At 39.2% G+C, this 22,716-nt stretch overlaps 1 protein-coding gene across 1 annotated transcript in view; it reads right to left on the bottom strand.

Moving 5' to 3' along the window:
* The window catches only part of DOCK2 (dedicator of cytokinesis 2), a 513,293-nt gene that overhangs the window by 460,859 nt on the left and 29,718 nt on the right, over positions 1–22,716 (bottom strand). Inside the window, exons 2-6 of the mRNA XM_050962509.1 lie at positions 20,802–20,885; positions 9,914–9,954; positions 4,073–4,128; positions 3,595–3,691; positions 2,289–2,437 (exon numbers count right to left, since the gene is read on the bottom strand). Of these exons, the coding sequence (XP_050818466.1) occupies positions 2,289–2,437; positions 3,595–3,691; positions 4,073–4,128; positions 9,914–9,954; positions 20,802–20,885 (427 nt within the window). The remainder of the gene's footprint in view (positions 1–2,288; positions 2,438–3,594; positions 3,692–4,072; positions 4,129–9,913; positions 9,955–20,801; positions 20,886–22,716) is intronic.

Genomic DNA, 22,716 nt, shown 5'->3' with positions numbered 1-22,716 from the left:
TTCAACTGACGGTCTTTGAAATTGGATTCATAATAAGCTGCTTGGAATGTTGAAGCAGTCAGTTCAATCTAATGGAACAAGGAGAACATATATAATTTAAGTAATACATCTGATGACACTATTTTGTTGAAGATACTTATCAAGAAAAAAAAGAAACATCTTTCCCCACAGTTTTTTTTCAAGCTTCGGTTTTCCCTTTACAGATCCATATTAGGGTTTTATACTGCCACCTAGCCCTATAGTATCCAAGTGCCTATCGTGTAAAATTGAGCAACAGCCAAACCACTGGTAGACTTCATGAAGTCCTTATTAGGGTATAAACCTTCCCCAGTAGAGTGATTAAGTATCTCTGTCTGTCCTCTCCAATTTCATGTCACCCTGTTCCACCCTCTCAGTGTGCTCCATTTGGCTTCAGCCCTTTGTGCCAAATTCCATTCCTCTGCCAAATATTTCCCACCCTTGTCCATTCTCTTTGGTTCTTCCATGATAGTCTTGGGACTCTCCTCCTTCTCTCCAGATCCCTTACCCACTGATTCTCCCCTGCACTAGACTGACTGTCTCTTTTTCTACCCAGGGTCTCACTCTCTCAAGACTCCACATACCTCACCACAGAGTGTGTCTTCCATGTACTGAAGTCTGCCCCATTCCAGTTTCTAGCTTGTTCTTAGAGCCCTGCTCTCCTTGGAACAAACAGTCTGTGTCCCAGCACTTTCCTTCTGGCACCTCAGCAACTCCCCAGGTGACCCATTCTGCCCCAGCGCCTCCTCACTACTCTTGTGTGCCCACAACAATTCCCCATTGCCCTCCTCAGACTGACACCCTCCACCCCCAACACCTGAGCCTCCCCCAGGGCCAACAGATTTAAATTAAAGCTGTTAAATTATCAATTGTCATTGTGATTTCAATCAGCAAGCAGGAACCCTGATTTAAATTATTGATTTTAATCAGCTTTTGCATTTGTACTTTTTAGTTCTTTTCCTAAGGAAAGGTTGATTCTCATTATTTGGGAATCATTGAAACATTATCTGTAGCTAATGACAGTCTTTACCCTACATTTGGTGCTTCTTTTTGCTAACCAGGACAACACACTATATCTATGCACATTTATTTAGGCAATTGTATAGCTTACCTTATTTTATTCAAGTGCTTTTTTAAAAAAATATTTTATTATGTTAAACAATGGTGAATGGTGTATTTCTTATTTACTGAATGATTTAATTTCTTCCTTGTGATTTGTGTTAAGCTCTATTTGGATGAAAATGTGAATTCAATTAAAATGTAAAAAACATTTTTAAATGTTAAGTAAAACTATCATAAGACTGCTAGATAGTTTAGTAATTTTTTCATAAACATGTTTTTCATTTTAAAAATGATTATACAAAGGAATTATTACCTTGAGTTAATGAATTGAACTCAGTGTCTGGTCACCATGTCCTTCAAGATTTTAAAAACATTAGATATCATCCTCTCACACCTAGTATTTATTCATATATTGTAAGAGGAAAACAAGCTTTCTTGCTTTTTCAGCTTCCAGTTCGTTTCTTAACTTTGAATGAACAAGTCATTGACTTGAACTAGCTAAACAGACCGAAAAGAAGAAAATATTTTCTCTGCACCTGCATCATGTTTCCATTGAGTCTACAGATATTAGAGGATTTGAAGCTGGAGTGGGGGCGGGGTCTTAAGAGCTCCATTTAATAATTCAGTTAATGTCAACATAAAACACTACCATCTATTTTGATAAAAGCAACTGAAAGATATCAACTGAAAAAAAAACTTTCCTTTGAATTAAATCAGAACTCACGAGATACATTTGTGAAAATGTCTGATTCATACATTAATTACTCATGCTTTATACTTTTGTATTTTTGTGTAGTTTACTCAAGCCTTGGGAATGCACAATTTGCCTTCAGGGATCATTAAACCCATTATTCATCAATTTGCAACCTTTGTTATGCAACACCGTACCTCAGATGATTCAGCTCCATGTAAACTCCCCAAACTAAAATGTTCAGACCTAATTGGAAAACTGCTGAATATGTTTATATGAAGAGTGACACCCACGTAAGCTCATGGGTAGACTCAGCAGAAACACGGTACAGTGGTAACCAGCAGTGTCTGAATCAGAACAGATGTCTCACTCCATAAATGAAAACAAGCTACCATGAGCTAAAGCAAACCACCTCTTTCCCTACAAAATATAGCTTTCCCCCATCTGAACCAGAGGAAAATTTAATCTCTGATTCTGTGGGTACAATGGCTGTAGGCTAGCACAAGGAAAAACATACTTGTTGCCATAGTCAATTTTGGAGGTGACTTTCTGTTTGAGTTCTTTCAGTTCATCTTTGGGCAGTGTTCCCGACAGAAGTTGTGACCTCCACTCCATCAGGTCGTACATCATAGATTGCACCTGCTGGAACCGCTCTTTTTTGTTTGCCTGAAATACAAAATGTTCACATTTAGGGCTTGGTTTCATTTCAGCTTCCTACATTGTCCTTCATTGTATACTAAGCATTCAGTTCAAAACAGTTTAACCTCTACATTGCTATGGGTTCAAAGCCTGGGGATGGTAATTGTATGACTGGATGGAGGTTGGAAGTAGTTTTGTCTTGTGCAATTTACAGTGTTATTTAAAGGGTACTAATTCTGCAGGAGAAGAAAGCCCCATCTAGAGAATAAAGGAGGTGATATTACATCTGTATACCGCACTGGTTAGACCAATATCAAAATACTGCATACAGTTCTGGTGTCCATCTCTATTTAAAAGTGCAAAACTGGAGAGGGGGCAAAGAAAAGCCGCAAAAACTATTCAAAGACTGCACACAATGCCCTACACTGAACAATTTAATCTGTTTAGTTTACCAAAAAGGAGATTAATCGAGTCTCCTGCCAAAGTCCAAGTACTATCACTGAGATAGAGGGAAAAACACTGAATGCAAAAAAGGCTCTTCAATGTAACAAAGAAGCATAACAAGAATGAATTGTTGGCAAGGTGGAGACTGGCTGTCTTTCTGGAGGATATTCGGAAGAGAGTCTTAAATCACGGTCTCATAAATAGAAAATGAGTGTCCTAAAAAATTGGCTATTCTGGTCTCTCCCCATGTCTGCAAAAGCTCTACCCTGGCCCAGAGAAACCTTCCCAACAAACAAGTGTTAGTTTTGACAATTTGCCATTTTCAGACGAAAAAAAGTTTATTGCACGTTTCCTGATCTACCTGCCTCCTCCTCCTTGAAGCGCACATACTGCACAGGCCAAATATATTATGCAAAATGAGCCAGACACAGGAGACTAATTATCTAAAAGCATGAAGTTCAACTACTTCTAAGCAACAATTATAAGCCACGTCATTTATTTTAATACTACTGAAGAACAACGTAGTGACCCAAATACGCAGATGAAGAGATCATTTCTTAATTAAATCTTCTCTCAAATCCCATCTTGTATTCCAGAAATAAAACAAAGGCAATTACAATGACAGCTTGATACATATAAATAAGCCTATTTAACATGCATAATGTAGCATCCCTGGATACCAAGCATTTTTCTCACCAATCTTCCATCTAATTTTAGTCATGGCAAAAACTTCTACTCACCACATAGAGTTGTTTCCAAATGCTTTCCCATTCCCATAATGTAGTGGTAACTTCTTGCACCAATGGAATTTCAGCAGGTACTATGTTCTCTGTATTTCTAAGGAAATGGGAAAAAGTGACAAATTAACATGACTAAAACCTAACAACCAACCGTGAAGTATTTGTCACTTAATGTCCTAGAACTTAGTTCTTAGACAGTGATGATCCATCCATTAGGAAGGTAAAATGACAATTAATACCTACTTTCTCTGTCTCCTTAGCTTGTATAGTTAAAACTAATCAGATATTTTTATTCCTTTTTAATGAGGTTGCAAGTCTGTTCACAATTCAGTTATTCCATTCCCACTTCCCAATTAATAAAAGCCCAGCATAAACTGAAGAGTCATGTACCAAGTAGATATCTACTTTCATTTTAGATAGAAGCAGTCTAAAATTCATTAACGTCAATTAACCAAATGCAACAATGATAATGAAATACCTTTTCTTTTCAACAGTAACTTCTTTGATGTGAATAAAAGATTTAGGAAATATTCCCTATTGGAAACAAAACCAAAAACACATATTTGTCATTCTGCTCCAATGTTTCTTAAAACAATAAATTCAAGTTATTCCAAAACATTAAACCATGCCATTACCACAGTGATATTCCCTGTTTATTAACCATAGAAAGTAGACCATAAATGTGTCTTGAATTCCTCCACCTAGGCAACCAAATCCTGGGTTTTGGTCCAAAGTTATTTATATTTCAAACACATACCTAGTGGTACTTTTATTGCCACCTCTCTCTTTTTGCAACAATAAGATAAAATAGACCCCTTAAGTACACACATAATGGTGATGTACTATAAATGGACATTTTCCCTTTATATGTCAATTCTGCTGTTCCTTAAGATAAGTTGTTTGCAATTTTTACTGTGCCCAAAAAGGCTTCCTACTGCAAAACACTGTAAGTATCTGTAGCCACCCCTCCTGCCCAAGACTCTCACAAGGCTTCTAGGAAGTAATTATTTATAGGAACTTTGATAAATATTGTTTGGTTACAATTGGATATTTGTAAGACATTACAAGTTTGGTTGATAAAAGTAATGGTGCTGAAGTGAATACTTAGATTTCTGAAAGTCAATTGACTTGGTACTGCACAATGTTTTGATTCAGCTAGAATGATACACTTCGAGATGGGTCAGTTAGCCAGTGTTCAATCCATTACATGTGTCATGTTAATTTTTCTAATTGTAAACCAAGGTGGTCAGAGACACAATACCATATTCCAGGTGTCCCTAGACTTCCAGCTACCGGAAGTTGGGACTGGATGACAAGAGATGGATCACTCAAAATTCCACTCTTCTGTTCATTTCCTCTGCAGGATTTGGCACTGTCCCCTGTGAGAGACTGGATACTGGGCTAGATTGACCATTGGTCTTACCCAGCATAGCCTTTCTTAAAAGGGGAATCATTATCAAGCTGGTATGTTTTGGGAAGGGATCCTGAAGGGATTGTTTCTTGGTCCTACACTATTTAACCTTTTCATCAGTGACCTGGAAGAAAAAGCAAATTACTGATAAAGCTTGCAGGTGACAAAGATTGGGAGAGTGGTAAATAATGAAGAGTCACTGATATAGAGTAATCTGAATCACTTGGTAAGCAGGGCTCCATCAACATCCATTAAGACCAACAGATGTAAAAAAAGTCAGACCCTAGGAACAAAGAAAATAGGCCATCCTTACAAGACTTTATCCTAGGACACACTGACCTTGAAAAAGACTTGGCTCTCATGATGGATAATCAGCTCAACACAAGCTCCCAGTACAATGCTGTGGCCACAAGACAGCGAATGCGATCCTTGGATGTATGAACACAGACATCCCAACTAGGAGTAGGAAGGCTATATTATCTCTGTGTTTGGCACTGGTACAACTGCTAGTGGAATCACGTGTTCAGATCTAGAGTCCACAATTCAGGAAGGATGTTGATACGAATATCAAGATTGGATTAATTCTATAAAATATGCTCTGGTTCAGGCAAGTCCTGTAGCTCACGTTACACAAGCAGTCAAACTAGATGATCAAAATGATCCCTTCAGTATTTAAAATATATCCGTAAACATGATCTGGACAAGATCAATTAGTGGACTGAGGGAAACAGACGATAGAAATAGTAGAGTATGTATCGACACTTCCATTGAAGTCAAGGAGCAACAGTCTAAAGGGAAGACTATGATTTAGTGGACCTAATCACCTCTGCCCAATAAATGGCTTTTGTGACAAATAGCGTGTCCCTACCATCCTACAAAACATTGAGCTCACAATATGGGGCTACGGCTGTGAGGAGCCTGCAGGGTTTCTTGAATGAAACTGAAAGAGCGTGTCCCTTCCTTACACTTTATGGATAAAGGAAGCCATTTAATCTGACCATATGTCTTCTACATGCACAACCAGATGTGCCCACAAACAACTGAGATTTCAGTATGCCTAGCAAGGTGCCAGGCACATGTTCTAGCAAGGGATTTTTCTCAAAAAACAGATTTGATTTTCTTATCACTAATTGACCTCTGCAGACAACTGCTGAGCAGGCGAGGTTAGTTCACGTGATACATAGTGGCACTGCGGCAACTGAGTTCTTGCATGTTATCCTCAAGGAAACTTTGACTCTCTCAGTTTGGTCTTTTGAGGAAGAAATCTCCCTCACGCTAGCAAGCAAAGCTGCTGATATGCCTAGATATGGTAACAGAGCTAGGATTTCTTTGGACTTGAAGGGATTAGAGCCAGCACATCATCTGTGACTGACCTGACACATCAAATGTAGCGTAATATGTTCCAGAGGTTAAGCCTTTCAGACTTTCCTGGGAACACCCTTTAATTTCAAATGGCTCTCGCTCTAGATTTCAACTTGGAGATTTGCTAAATTTTTTAAATCTCTGGAACATATTTGGCTAGATTTGATGTGTCAATCAAAGATGATGTGCTGGCTTTCTATATTACAGCTCTCTAGCCCAGTGATTGGCTCAAGCTGGAAACTGAAGTTGTTACCCTCCTGATTGTCATACTACACATGTTGAGTAATGGAATCTCATCTGCTGCCTCTTCTGCAGGGTACATCCTGACAGTTCACCTCTTTTTTGAAGGAGATGGAGGATGAATACATTCATCAGTGTTTCTTGGCCCCTTTGTTTCATTGGGAAGGTCTCATAATACTATGTAGAGGAGTCTCCTCCAGCACACTTAACTTTTCAGGTTTCTGAATTAACAAAGTAGGTTACATACAAAAATCTACATTAAAGAAAGCTGAGATCTCAGTTTCAAATATTAGGAAGTGCCAGCATTAAGTTTGCTCATGCAAGCTCAGTTAGGCATCTAACATATATATCTTCTGATAAATTGCCCCCTCCCATCAGATAGCAAGTCTGTGGCAGTGTGTAATGTATTGTTCAATATCCACCCAACTTAATGAATATTAATTTTAATATGCACATTTTGGTGAATTAGTTGTACAACATTTGGTAGAAAGACAACAATATACAATTCCTTTGGGGTATAATGCTCAACACAAGAGAGTACAAAGAATGGAGAGAGTGAAAAACCTTGCAAATTGTTTAAGAAACATTATTGGCACAATTCAGAATATTTTAGGCAAATAGTTCAAGAGCATCTGGATGAAAATTTTCACTGACCCGAATTTCAAAAAGGTAAGGATGAGTTAAGTGGCTAGTTCTGGTCTATATTTTAAAAGCAAGATTTTCAGGTTCACTTTAGTCTGTTAAGTCATTATCACCATGAAGGACCAATTGCAATAGCAACTCCTGAGGCAGGAGAAGCTTCAAAAAGGGAGCAGCTCAAATGTCAGGGGGGTGAGGGGATGGGGAGAAAGAGGAGTGACTCTGCTTCCTCACCTTGATCCAGACAACACACATGCAGACAGCAACCTATTCTCTTCAAGAAGATTCTGCTGAGGTGCTGCTACAGCACCAGCAGGCACCACCTCCTGCTCTTGATGCAGTACTTGAGCATTGGAGGGCCCTCCATAGTACCTGCAACAGCTAGTAATAGCAGCAGGGGAGTCAGGTGCCCTGCACATCTACTATTAGCATTATTATTTTTAGTGCTCAGATGGTACCATGAGGAACATGAATAAATAGATTATACATATTTATAAAGAAAACATTATTTGCACTGATACCATAACTGATATAGGACTTCAGTGACTCAGCCAGAAGTTAGGGGTCTATTACAGGAGTGAGTGGGTAAGGTACAGTGGCCTGCAACATGCAGAAGGTCAGACTAGATAATCACAATGGTCCCTGCCGACCTTAGAGTCTGAGTCTATGATACTCACTTGCTTAAAACATGACACCATGAGCACTTCAATAAAAGAAAATCAAACCTATAGGACTCTGGTAAGTTTTATACAATACTTTTAACTTGGATTGCACCTGCCAACTGAGTAATTTATTTTTCAGCTTAAGATTCTTTCTTTAGGTATTTGTAAAACAGTTTACAAGATGTCTGTTGGATAACAGTTCCTTGCTTAATCTAAGAACATTAAAGTTGTAATTATGTCCATGTAAATACATCACAGAGCAGTAAGTAAATAGATGGTAACAAAGATGCAAATCTGTTCCAGTTCTGGCGGAGCCAAGCAACAGACATGTTTAAGTCATTCACATATTTTAATCTGCACACAGGGCAAAATGTTGTCAGCAAATTTTAAGAAACAAAGGTAGAGATATATGCTGCTGAAGTTTGATCTTATTGTAACTGATGGCTCCCTCTGCCTGAGAGTAGCTAAAATTACTGCCCCCAGACTACCTTGACCAGAAGTCACAAGAAAGTGTGCTAAACCAGCCACAGACTCAGGATACATGAAGTGAGATTTAGATCCAAAGTGGGTGCATTTGGAGGCAAATACTAAAAAACTTAACTAGTAGATGAAGGAAAGCAACAAATGATAGATTAAACACTTACTTCATAGTAACACCCAATCAAGATGGCCTATTGACTGAAACTGCAAGATCAATGCTGAATCTTATGTTCACGGATCAATCAGTTTAGGGGCAGGTGGGCTAAATTGTCTTCCGTACTTTTTAAAAGTATCCCCTGATCCTCAAGCATCCTCCTATGAGTGCCTATACAGGATTTTTGTCCCCTTTCCCCAGACTAACAAGATTATGGATTTCCTTTATAATAGCTTTTGCCATTTTAGTGTGCACCTGGATCCACAGAAAGTATTAACAGCATAATTAGTTTCCGGTGACTGAAACGTGCCCCTCCTAGGGACTGTAGTTTTGAAACTTGTTAAGAACATAATGATTAGGTTATTCAAAGCAGTGAAAATAGGACAAGAATTAGACCCTGTTATGAAGGTCCTCCGTGGATTTTGGTTAGGCATTTATATTAAATGACCCAAACATCACTTTACTGACACTAGGAATGTCCTACTTCTTAGATATATTAATTTTCTGTGATAGGTCTGTTCTGAGACTTTCATACATCTGCAGGTAGCGCTGATCACATTTACAAATATTACATCTCCTTTGCAATATTGACTACTGCTTCCTAGTAGTCTGCATGGTGTTTTATCTGAATAGTGGATTTATAAAAAAAAGTCTGTGTTATCCTCCACTCAAACCCCCAAATAAACTTTTTAGTATCTGTGACAAATTCAATACAAATCAAGTAAACCTCTAGGTTGTTTTTTTTACTGAACTCAGGTTCTTGAGTATGTCAAATGACAAGTTAACCTTGCAGGAAGTCATAACTGAAATGTGTTATGTTTGAATTCACAACACAATGAAAGTTTAAGTTAACACAGTAACTACAAGCTAACTGAGGAGCTCAGATTTTAAGTCTGAAAAATCCACATTGAGAAACATGCGCAAGCCACTAAAACAATCACAATTTAAGGCTTGTGTTGTCATTCCTAGCCAATAACTTGAAGCTTGATGGGAATTCATATTGAATCTGGGCTTAGGAATGTTTGGAACAAATGCTGAAGCACTTACAATATTTTACAATTTCACAATAAATTAATTTTAATCAAGTATTTCAGGTCACATCTTCATCAGCGCTCTTGACCTGAAGGGACATCCATTCTTTTCTCTTTGATCTGTTTTCTCTCTTCTCTTCATATTTAAGAACAAATTTCAGGTCAAATCCTTTTCACTTTACCCAGCTTGTAGAGTCCCACTGAACTAAAACAGAATGAGGTGGTTGGACTAACTGATCAGGATTTGATTCTTTGACAGCTCTGAAATAAACTAACACCAAGAAGTGAAATTGTTTATTTTTAGCATAAATTTTTTCAAGAATGTAAAGTACAACCTTACCTCGAACCCTTTGTGTCTTGCTATGTATCCCTTGTACCAATCTGAAAAATCAAGAAGAGAACAGAACTCAGTACAATGGAATAATTGCATAAATTGCACAAAAATAAATTCATATGATGTGTTTATCATCATCATTGCATGTAAAATAATAAAGGGCAGAAAGTAACAGCAAAGCATGTTCGATGATTAAATATAGTATATCTAAAAATATAAGGTCCTCCATTTCTTGTGTTTAGACCAAACAAAAGTGTGGGGCAGAAAGCACCCAGTAGAGTAACTCCCTTTGTATGAATTTGGATTAATATTTGTTCACCCTGTGTTTACAGGATAGGACATATCCTGTACTCCCAACCCTTCCAAAGAGAGCAAATAACCAAGTGTAGCATATCAAGGCCCATTTACCCCATATGTAGAAATTAAACATAAAACTTTCAAATCTGATCCCTTTGTGGTATCTTAGTCTTTCATTAATGATACCATTTCCACCCATGATGTCTTCATGTAAGCACTGAAAATTATGACCCAAGAAAAAAAATCTGCAAAAGACAACACCCAAAAAAAGTTGTAGGAAGTTTTAGCTTCTTTTGAGCAAGAAGAACAAAAGCTGTTCTTTTCTCAGGAGTGGCTTTACATGTAGGCATATATAATAGAAAACCACAACTCTGAACTCAACACAAAGCTATGAAGTGCTAAATATATCAAACACAAGCTAGTAAAATTAAACCAAAAGAAGTCAAACCAACATGCATTCACTTCTACTTCCATTCCAAGTCTGCTTCTCGAGCTGGGTTTATTTTGTCTGCAACACTAGTCAGATTTTTCCCCCTTCATACCATTTTTTGTGAATGCCTGAATGTTTTTAATGCCTTCTCCCTACTTCTCCTTAAGCTCACTTTCTACTGGCATTGTTTCTCTTCACTGCTGGTTTCTGTTCTGTTCTCTGCTATCTTTCTTCTTGTTAATCCCTTCTTCACCCATTTCTGCGCTATTAAACTTTTACATTTATTGATGCCTATAGTAATGCTATTTGTAACAATTTTAATCTGCATTTACTCAAAGTAGCTTGCATTATGTACATAGAGACGTTCTGCTCTCATTTAACAAATTAGTTTTAAAGCAACCCATTAAGTTTTCAGACTTGTGGGTCTAGTCTAATACGTTCCCAGTAAACCAGGCAATCTAGGTCACCACAATTTCCAAGACTTGATTTGCTTCACCTCTGTCATTACTCAGACGAAGATATGACCTATGAATTTCTGGTTACTGGATACTGACAGAAACAAGTATGCCCCATCCACTGCTAAACATCAAAAAATTATAGTTGTTGTAAGAAGAACTAACCCTGAAGACTTCTGATATGCAGCTGAATGAAATAAGCAAACCAGGATGATAGAATGTACTACAAAAGCAATGCAGCAGAAATCAATAGAGATAGGTACTGAGGCAATACAAGGCATAGTAACATCTTCACATTCTAAACCCACTATTAATCACATAGCTCTCAAACATTCAGTCACTCTCGACAAAGTACAAAAAGCAAGTCTGCTGTGCACTCATGGCTTAAAAAAGTCTTCCGAGGCCTGCTAGTTGAGAGGAAGCATCAAATACATAGAGCTAAAGAGAGGACTTTGAGAAATGCAGGGCCATCATGGAGGTTTTACTCAATTCGTCAGCATGAGACTCATTCTCTTTTCATCAAAAAAAGCAGAATTTCATCTTGCACTTGTAATAAAAAAGGGCTTGCCCCATTTATATCAAAATAAAGTTGGGATGGGACTTTGCAAGTAGTTTGAAACTTAAATGTTATGCTGTAATACAATTTGAAACAGATACAACAAACAAAAGAGATCTATGTCAGCACCCTCAACAAAAAGCATACTAAAGGTCATGGTATAGCTGGCAGATAAACTGGGCCCACTGAGCTTTGAAATATGCCCCAATCCTGCTATCTGATTGACACAAACAGGCCCGTACGCTCATATGGAGCCCCTCTAGTTTGCATGGGATTCTGTCTGGTTATTATGTACATCAGACAGCAGGACATAGTTGGTTACTAATTGTCTGTGTTAACTATTTCACAGAGCTGTGAATAGCCAGGATATGAAGCCAAAATGATTACCCTGGCCCTCTTTTTCTTAAGATGAAATAGAAATTGGTCTCACTATGGAAATTCCCCACAAGTACTTCATTTCTTGTTTTGAATTGCATTAAGATGTATTAACCTACAACCCTGTGAACATAACAAGTAGGGATCACAAAAGGGTGTTATTGGCTTCCAGCACAGAAGACACCAAAACCAGTGCTCCACTTCAGAAAGGTTTGCCAATCTCCATATAAAGCACTCTTGTTGTGAACAGCAGCACTCCTATTCTTGTAACTAAATAAAAAAAAATTAGAAGCAGCAATATTCTAATGCTCAATTTAGTTGCAGTCTCTAAAACAAAGGTTCAAGTGAAGGATTTTCATAAGTGCTCAGTGCCAATGTAACTCTGGTCTGATAGTACACAATGAGCATTTTACCACGGAGTGCAACAGAAACAGAATTAGACCCACACTGAGCAGTTATGAATATCCCACCCTAAATCTAAAACTGAGTAAAGTAGTTGTACATAATCTACATGCCCGTTTACAACAGTGTGCACAAAAACCCCATTTCATGCATCATTCATCACTGATGCACACAGTCAACATGACTGTGCACCATCGTATGCAGGTTCTACATGAGTTTTTTTGTATATGCGATATGTCTGTTCTCTCTCTCTCTCTCACACACACACACACACACACACACACACACACACACACACACACACACACACTTTTTTTATGCTTATCAGCTACAATTTGCTGTAGGACATACCTTTCAAAATATCTGGAATGAGACAAACTTCCTCACTTACACAATACGAAACATTCCACTTCCCTCATTGTGCAACTGTTTTGAGAAGACCACAAATTTCACAGCAAGTCAAGGGCTGAGTATTTTAAATTTTATTCAGACAGCTAACAACAACCCTTGTGAAATTTTGTTTTATTTTGTTGTTCAGCATAATAGCATTGCACTGCTTCCCGGGTTCTGCTAACGGGCTTTGTACAGCAGACAGAACACAAGACAGAATATTAACATACCCTAGACTAAACTATTCATGAGGCAAGTCACTGTAAAAGAGATACGTTTGCATTTTTTAAAAAAAACCCTTGCCGTACACTCAAATAGAAGCCAGGAAAGGGGGAGGGGAAACCTCAAGTAAATTAATTCCTTATCATCTCTCAGTCACAACAATATTAAAAGAGGTTGGCACAGCCAAAAGGAACCTTCTACCTCTCTGCAGAGAGTTAATTGAAAGGACATGGGGGGGTAAGAAAGCAGATGTGTCTGAAGATTTTTCAAAAACACCCCCCCCACATACACACATACACACAAAACACAATTTGTGGAAAGGGTTCATTCTAGTCTTAACTAATGAGAGGAGGCTGAGGGAAGCATCTCTTGCAGGAGGCCCAATTCTCACTGATGTTTAGAAGGCTACCTCAACCTGGAGACAGGGCCTACCAGACATCTGATGCCCCAGTACTTTGATGCCCTTTTGGGGAAAAAGAGAAGCAAGTTTAGACTTCCAAAGTCTGCCTAGAGAGACCATCCAGGATCAATGGCCAGTGGAAACAATGCAAAGCTGTTCTTCAGCAGCTAGAAGGGTGGGAGTGGGCAGAAGCACATCTTGGCAAGGTAAGAAGGGCTGGCTACTTCCTCCAGGAGCAGTTCTGGGTGAAGCGGCAACAAAAGAAAAGATCTCCCATCTTAACCCAGAAGTCCAGCCAGGTCAGGGTCCTAATTCTGACAGCACTTTTTGAAAATTTTGTTTTACGTAGTAGAATTTAAAGCCCAGGTGGCCACCTTGAGTAGGACATCAATTGACTGCTGTAAAATTAAAAGGAGCTTGCTTTGGGGGAATGCTCCACTGGCTCTGGCAAACCTGTCACTCCCCAGTCACTTCTGAGGGATGCATTTCTTGCCCAATGGGCCCTTGCTCAACTCCAGCCCTTGCTCAACTCCATTTTAGAGCCATGAGATCTCTTTTTTAGATGGGAAGGAATGATGTTCCTTCCCTCAAATCAAGACATACCAAACACTAGTAATGCATACACCAACATCCTTCCCCAAGACCCTGTTGCCCTGTACAACCAGAGAAGAGTTCAGCTGCCCACTGGAATGAGTTGGGCTTGGATAGCTTCATATATGTCCATTTCAAGGAGGCATTTAGTGAGGCATAGACTGGAGCAGCTTGTGGATCTACCATTAGAGCTAATGTTATTTTGTCAATTAGTAAATTTCCTGCAAAATACATATTTTTGGTGCACCAAAACTATTTGTTCATTTGGGCCTAATACAGCAAATCGTTTCAGCTGAAAAAAGTGTATTGGGGTGGTGGAAGGGGATGTCAAATTGGTTTGTTACAACATTTTTGGAATGTGTTTGGGTTTTTCATTTCAAACAAGAAAAAACAAACAAAGAAATCACTTTAACTACCATCCACAGTTACAGTGTCTGGTTCAAATTAAGCAGGCAGGGAAAAGAGAATCAAGTAGAGCTGTGCAGAAAATGTTTGTCCCATCCTGAGAAAAAAAATTAATTGCAAGAAGCTTCCTATTCTGCACGAGGAGAAAACTGAGACCCTGGAATTTTTTTTGCAAAATAGAGACAGCCAGCCCCAGGATTGACAGAGTTTAGGGCACTCAGCTGGGATGTGGGTGATGCAGGCTGTAGTTCCTACCCTGCCAGACTTGCACCAGGGACTTGAACCCAGGTCTCACACATCCCAGGTTAGTACAACAACTATCAGGTTCACACTCTCTCCAATTTCCCACCAGCTCTATAGTTAAACTTTGCAGGTTCTAGCGGGGTTGTGGATCAGTACTTCTGTGCTTTTTTAAAGAGCCACCTTCCATTCTACTAGTGAAAATATTTGTGTTCTAGCTAGTCATCATGCACTCCCTTTGCCTCCCCCTTGTTTTCATGCCATACTTCAAGATACCTTAATCTTCCCCCGTGGCCCCACCAATTTCCTTCAAATTCCTCCTTAAAATCCATCTGTTTATTTTAGCTTTCCAAGATTGAGCTCCTCTCCAGCACTGTCTGATGTCATTTTCATTCCTCAGCATATTTCTTTTCTGTTTTGTCTGCATTATACTCCAGCCTGTAGAGGCTGCAACCTTGTGCTTCATGGGTTTGTGAAACAGTGTTCACATTTATGGCATTTGGTAATAACTTACATAACTGAACAGCAGCCAAACAAATGTGCAGAACAATAAAGCCTTCACCTCTCAATTGTATTTTCTGTGTCCTAAGATGGCATTTTAAACAAGGAAAAGAAAAAAATTAAAAACCAGTGAACTACAGTAGCAATGTTTTCCAGTTCCTATTTAAGGCCAGCTTTAGGAAAAGGGGTAGAAACCTGTCATTATAGATGCATTAGTAGGTTGGTCCTGTGGACCTTGTGTATTTACAACTCCAACTAGTTTCAATGAGAGCAGAACTAGATCCAGTGTTACCTGCTATAATCAGGATAGTTTGGGAATTGAGTAGTAGAGCTACAAAGAGTTCACTTTTACACAAGCCATGTTGTAATTCATTGTCACGAGATGCTGTGGAGCAGTTTTGTTTATCAAATCTTTGCACTATAAAACACCTATCTAATACTTCTCTTTCTTCACAGTGTATATGCAAGTGTAACCACCACAGCTGTGGTTTTGGGTGGGAGCCGGTCTCTTACTAGCTGCATGATGAAGAAATGAGGGGAGAAAAAACACCTACAGTAACTGTTGTTCTTAATGGTGTATTGTGCACATGTATAATTTCACTGCAGTTGTGTGTCCCCAAAGCACTTAAGTCAGACTCTTGCCAGCAGTACCATTAGGCGGCATGTGCACCCTCACTCTCCTCATACATTGAGCTTAAGTCATAAAACGGGCATGTCCACCTCTTCAGTTCCATCTCCCTCCAGTGAGGTTATTGTTCAAAAGTAGCGGGACAGGTGGGAGGGTTATGGAATGCATGAGCACACAACACATCTGAGAACAGTTACTGTAGGTAAGTAACCCATTTCTCTCCTTCAAGTGATGGTGCACATATGCATTCTGCTGCTGGTGACTCTGTAGCAGTTTCCTTACAGATAGTAGGATTTTGAATTATCTGAACCAAGACTGCAGTGCTGACCTGATGAAGCTCGGCTGTTCGAGAAGCCTAAGTTATGTACAAATGACCACATTGGTGCTTTACAGATATCTGTTATCACAACATTGTTCAACAATACAGAGGAAGTGGAATGAGACCTGGGGGCATGAGCTGGGTTTGTTTGTTTGGGGGTTTTTTGGTGGTGGAGAGATTTTTGCAAGACTGTAATCAAGTTTGATACTGTCAGAGATCCAGTGAGATATGTTGAGCTATCACTTATTGGTCCTTCGACTCTCTCTGCATGGGCTATAAAGAGCCTGGGATCACACTGAACAACAGTGCAATCAAGGTGGAACAGCAAAGTTTTGTGAACATCCGAGGTATGAAGTTTTTCTTCATTTGGAAAAATGAGGTTTTGGGAAAAACACTGGAAGATGAATAGATTGGTTCTGATGAAAAGATGACACTACATTTTCAATGAACTTCGGGTGTCATCTGAAAGGAACCTTGTCCTCATTCATAGGGAAAAAAAATTAAGGACAGTTAGTTAGCAAAACTTGTAGCTGAGACACTCTTCCTGCAGAAGTTATTGCCTCCAGAAATACAATGGTGAGGTCACTAGGGGTTTTAAAGAGTCCATTGGCCTTTAAAGACTAGATTAAGATCCCATGATGGTACCTGGTCAGATACTAGATAAAAAACATGGACTAGTTTTTTCAGAAATCTGGATACCGGAGGATGAGAGAAAACAGAAAACCCCTCTAACTGGCAGATGGACTGCAGATATGGAAGCCAGGTGAACTCTAAGACCTGAAAGGCCAGATGGCTTCAAATGCAATAAGTAATCCAGTATATGAGTAGTGTCCTGTCGCTGGGGGTGATAAATGCTGAGATTGTTCAGATGGATACACACTTCAATTTAACTGTGGATGTGGCTCTAACAGAATCCTTCATGCTGCTCACAAAGACATTTTGGACATCTCTGGAGCTCAGTTTTTCACAAGCATTTAACCAGAGCTTATCCATGCAGTGAGGTGGAGAGATTGGAGGCTGCAGTGTGGAGATCAGCCCTGGTTCTGAGATAGCAGATCCCTGACTCAAAGTGAAGTTAGGAAGCCTGACTGAAAGCTGGTGTAGGCCTATGAACTATCTTGGCCAGACAAATACCACTAAGATAAATGTTGTTTTGTCTGTTTTCAGCCTCCTGAGTACCCTTGGGATGAGAGGGACTGGAGGAAATGCATATAGTAGATGACTGGTCAATGGGAGAAGAAATACATCTGTTAAGGAACACAGACTGCAACTCAGGCTGGAGCAAAAGTTCTTGAATTTGTTGTTCAAGTTGGTAGTGAACAAGTCTATTTCCAGGTATCCTGACTGATGGAAGATCTGGTGGATGATGTTCTTTCTGATTGACCATTTGTGCTGGTCTGCAAAAATCCCAGCCAAGGGAATCTGCAGTGGCATTCTTCACTCCCAGAAGATGGAACTATCTTGAGGAAACTTTGGTTCTTATGCAGAGGTTCCACAAGTGGATAGCCTCCTGATATAGATGAGTTATTCTTGCACATATCCACACCCTCCCCCACAGCTGTGGAGATAAAACATGGCAGTGTTGTTGTCTGCAAGGACTTGCACCAACTAGTTCCTGATGAAAGACATAAATGTTTCACAGGCCCAACAGATAGCATGGAACTTCACGTGTCTATATGCAGAGAGACCTCCCGGGTGATCAGAGCTTGTGCATGAAGTCAATTTAGGCAGACCCTCAGCCTTTGGTAGATGCATCTGTAACCAGAGTTCTACTTGGTTCTGGAGATAGAAATGGGACCCCTTTGCACATATTACAAGTGTCCAGCCACCAGTTCAGAGACTGAAACACTCATTCAGGTACACAAATGAGCATGACCAAAGGTTGTCTGGTCAAATGAAAAAACAAAATGGAGCAAAGCCTGTTAACAGTGAAGGTTAAGCCTGGTATGCTGAGTTACGTATGTGCACAAGGCCATGTGACCCAGTGGTTGTGGACAGGAAAGCACTGCCATCACTGGGTTGGTCTTCAGGTTTATAGACTGTCTGATTAACTAAAGGCATCAGACTTGCTGGCCCTGAAGGAGCCAGAGTCCATGATGCATCCTCTGACAGAGCTGGTGAGTACTTACGTTTATGATACCTCAAACCACTATTGGAGGACTTACTGGAAGGTTTCTTCTGAGAAGATTGAGATTTTTAGCACTTGTCATCAGAAAGCTTCAAGGAGGCAATGGTGAAGATGAAAAGCATTGTTTTCACCTGACTTGTGCTTTGAGTTGCTGGTGGCTGGAGGAACATTCCTCATGGATTTAGAATCTGTCACCTCAAGTTTGGGATCTGGTTTCAACGCAGGACACATTCCTCTTTCATCAGGTGAACTTCTAGACAGAAGTCCCTCTGCTTTTTTGTTCTATATATGCAAAGATTTTCAGAATACACTGGCTAACCAAAGCAAACAGCCACAGAGAACTTCAACTTTCACTGAGAGGAGATGGCAGACAAGGAGAACTGGGGTACATATGCCACCTAGTGGTACTACTGGCAAAAATCTTCAACTCAGGTGCATTGGGCAAACACACACCTGCAATGGAATGTATGCATACATTTGAAGGAGAACCACTGCAAATGGCCACTCGCTTCTCTCCTGAGAGTTTCGGGAGACACCTGATCTTCTCCACCAGTACAGCTACACTCCTCCCCTCCACCCTCATGGCAGGCAGGGAAAGGCTCCAGCCACAGGACATTACACAGCCAAAAATAGCAGTGTAGATGGAAGTTGCAGTAATTGGGAAAGCAGAGAGCTGTTTGGAATATTGACTCAGTTACATACTCACACCCTTGTAGCATATCTGTACTCTACTTGCCTAACTCATGCCTCACCATCTACACTGCTACTTTAAATGAGTACTAGTGGAGCTGCCCTGAGTGCATACTTAACAAGCCACCAAAAGAAGCATGCAGTGTAGAGGCAGCCTAAGTGGTACAAAGTAACCAGATAGAGCCCCTTCTCTCAGATGACTCTAGGGCAGAGCATATCCAGTCTAAAATATCAGGAAACTTTTTTTCTTTTTTTAGAGTTAATATTTGTTTTACCCAATAGAAGCCAAAGGCATTAAAAGGTTTTAAATATCTAATAGGGTACAGTCATGCAAGATATTCATATTAAAACAACTTTGCAGTCCTTGGGATTCTCAACAAATTTCCACTCAGACCACATTCATCAAAATGTTTTATAAGATAAATACACCTTTCATGCAAGTCTGGACTAAGCTTTAAGCTAAAGTGAGTTGGATTTGTTTAGCTTCAGAGCCAAACCAAGTAACTCTCAGTTTTGCATAGTGAAAAATATGACATCTCACTGGCTTTGACAGTTTTACGGAGCATAACTCAGGAAGGCTGTGAATGTGTGGGTCGAAACAAAAATATCTGGTTTGACTCCAGCATGGCCTGAACAGGAACTTTATCTATCTCGAGTATAAGCAATGCATTTAGCACCACAAGTTTGCTGCAAGTTCCAGTCTTATTTTATTCCTTTTTGCATCTTCCCATCTTAGTTCTGTCTTACTTCCACTCCTTTGTTAGGTAGGTCCACATACACCAATAAGTTGGAGCAACACATTCAATGTTAATGATGTGCCGCTAGTTTTAAATTTTGGCCAGCATTATTTAATAATCATTTTTTGACACTTGAGGTAAATGGAGTGAGATGTTTTGATTCCTAAAAAGTATTTCTTGTAAGGCAGCTCTGACATACAAGAAGAGTGAAATATTACGTATTTAAAAAGTTCTTCGTGTTAAGTGACAGTTTTAAAACATAATAAACCTCACACACATACAACCCATGTATTATCTTCGAAACTCAATTCTTCCATCAGATAAGCATAGTGCACCTAAGAGGGGCTGACAACAACCTCAACTCTTTATCCACCTGGATTCCTTCATCCTTAATGTTTTGCATGAAAACCACATGCACTTTAACATTTCTGACAACAGGTGCCCAAGGATGAATATACTCCGATCCAAAGAAGGCAGATTTAGACTAACCAAGTGCAGCAGGAACTATCCTGGTTTCGGAACTCTTACGATATTAAATGTTGTTTTTGTAGTTGTAGTACATTATGTGCTTCTTGGTAGAACAGGTAGATCTAGATGTAAGACAATGTCTATGATCATCTTAACATCCGTGTAGCTCTCATCAGTATACTCACAGATTGAAGGGAAGTAGAGGAAGGGAAAATAAGTTGAATACCCCCTTTCCTTTACCACTAATTAGATGAAAAACCTGAAGTTGAAATTCACTAAATCCTTTCATGCTAACCAGGCTTTTCCCACACACACAGGTGATAAACTAGCTTCATAATCATGTGGTAGGTTTCAGGTGACTTGCATTAGTACATTCTATTTATTGAAACCAATAAAATAAAGATGACTGTCCAATGAAAGCGATTGATGTTTTATTGCAAGTTGAATGGTCAACTGAAATAAGCAGATAGGAAACAGCTTAGTTTACTTCTGAGATTTAAAAAGTATTCATTAATGAAATAATTAACTCTGTTTTCCCAGGAATATGTTAATGTAATGCTGGTTGATGGTGGAAAGCACATGAGGAAATGTGATATAAATGTAAGTTTTCAAAGCAAGCAATTAAAAAGAGACACTATATTTTGAATGCAAGTGACTTACCTTCACAGGACTCCAATATATGGACCACATCACCAATCTGCAGGGGTAACTGTGATTCTCCTGCACCTTTAAAGTTGTATATGGCTGCAAAGTTAAAGGACAAAGTATTCAATGATTCAAGTAGAGCAAGTCATACTTTTCAATTAAATAGAAAAGTAAGCTATGGGTGATGTTAAGATTTTGACTCCACAATGAATAGACTAGGGAGAACAAGACAAAATTATAAATTATATGATGGGGCTATGATTTCAGCAAACAAGTTTCTTCTTTTCTTATCTAAATCTAAACACTAAACACTACCTGAAAAAAGGCAAAAAGAAGCCATGCATTTCTGGTAGTCAAAAGAGGATTGTGTATACATTTTTAAAAGATCATCATCACTAGGAATTTAAAGATAATGTTGTGGGAAATACTTTGGTGGTCACTGCCCAAATCCAGCCAAGCATTTAAGAAGATGCTTAAATTTTAATTACTTGCTTTAGTGTTTGCTGAATCAGGGCTTGTATTTTTCCCTTATACATAGTTGTTAAAGCAAAACATGCAATGTATTGAGCGGTTTAGGTCAGGGTTTTATCCAGAGTTTATTTTGTGCATGCATTAGGATCCCTACTATGATCCAAACATTCACTCTAAATATATGCACACATTGAACACTTATGCATGCATATAAGTCTAAATAGCTATTATATATGCACAATTGAAGTTCATGTTCAACAGAAGAAAAAAATGCCTGCAGACTATGATTTTATTTTTCAGCCAGTTAAAAATGTATGTACCTTTCATAAGGTAAACACTTCAATCTTAAAGCAAAATCATGGTTAATACAAAGAAAGTGGAAAAAGTCTATTGTACTGTTTTTAGGACATTTGAATTGCCACAAAAATACTAGATGCTAACAATCTTGCTAACCAAACGCAAGTAATTCAAATGTGGTTTCAAAGCATAGAAATGAAGATGAGAAGTGGAACAGGTTTCAAGAACATCGTAACAGGCTTTTTTCAAACAGTTGTTCATTATCTTTGAGGCCTACAGGATGTGGGCTGGCAGGGTAAGTGTTTGACTTTTTGTTTATGCAGTCTCCTAGGGGCTGGATGATAGAGGCACATGCTACATAGCGAGAGTGTGGCTAATTAATAAACATCCCACAGAGATCCTATGTTAAATGTTTGTAGGGCTAAAACCTTTGTTGTATCAAAACTTCAGTGCAGATATCTATTGCAGAATCTCTGATCTACACTGAAGTACACATTACTCAGTGGTCATTTTTTTTTTAGTTCCATTCTCTTCTCCTCCCAGAACATCCCTATCCCCCTTGCCCCACCTCACCCCCCAAAAAAAAACCCAGAGCGCATCAAACCCACAAATTTGCAGTGTCATTGATTTGTAGGTGGTATTCCCCTATATTTCCAGCCTAAAAACTAAACTGAATTTCTTTCCCCAAATGGCTTAAGACCTACTTCTCCTAGAATGATTTATAGTATTGTGTATTTAATAGTATGTTATTTAAGATTTTTTTGAAGTGATACAATATTGTGTAAGCAAAAAGTCTGTGCTATATTTCTAAGCTTTAAGTAAACAAAGTTCAACGTACTATAAAAGGATGTACTTGCCCTTTAGCACCACCTGCTGGCCAACTGCAGTGTCTTGCCAAAAGTTTCCTTCTCTCAGGGCCCCTTAAGCACTCCATACAGTGCAAAAGTAAAGATACAATTCCCCTGTTGGGTTTGTACTCTCTTAAATCCAAATAAACTTGATATAAAGTCTCTTCCAGCTCCAGCTCAAAGTCTCCCTGGCCTGTAGTCTCTCCCCTCAGGTTCAGGGCTTGTACAGACCTCCTTCTGGGCTCAGTAATTCCAGCAGCTTCCCTCAGGAACACTTCCTGCAGCTCTCCATGTAGTTCTTTCCCTTACCTTCC

Source organism: Gopherus flavomarginatus, chromosome 7 (genome assembly GCF_025201925.1).
Source record: "Gopherus flavomarginatus isolate rGopFla2 chromosome 7, rGopFla2.mat.asm, whole genome shotgun sequence".
Classification (NCBI taxonomy): Eukaryota; Metazoa; Chordata; order Testudines; family Testudinidae; genus Gopherus; species Gopherus flavomarginatus.
This window is presented reverse-complemented; position numbering and strand designations above follow the sequence as displayed.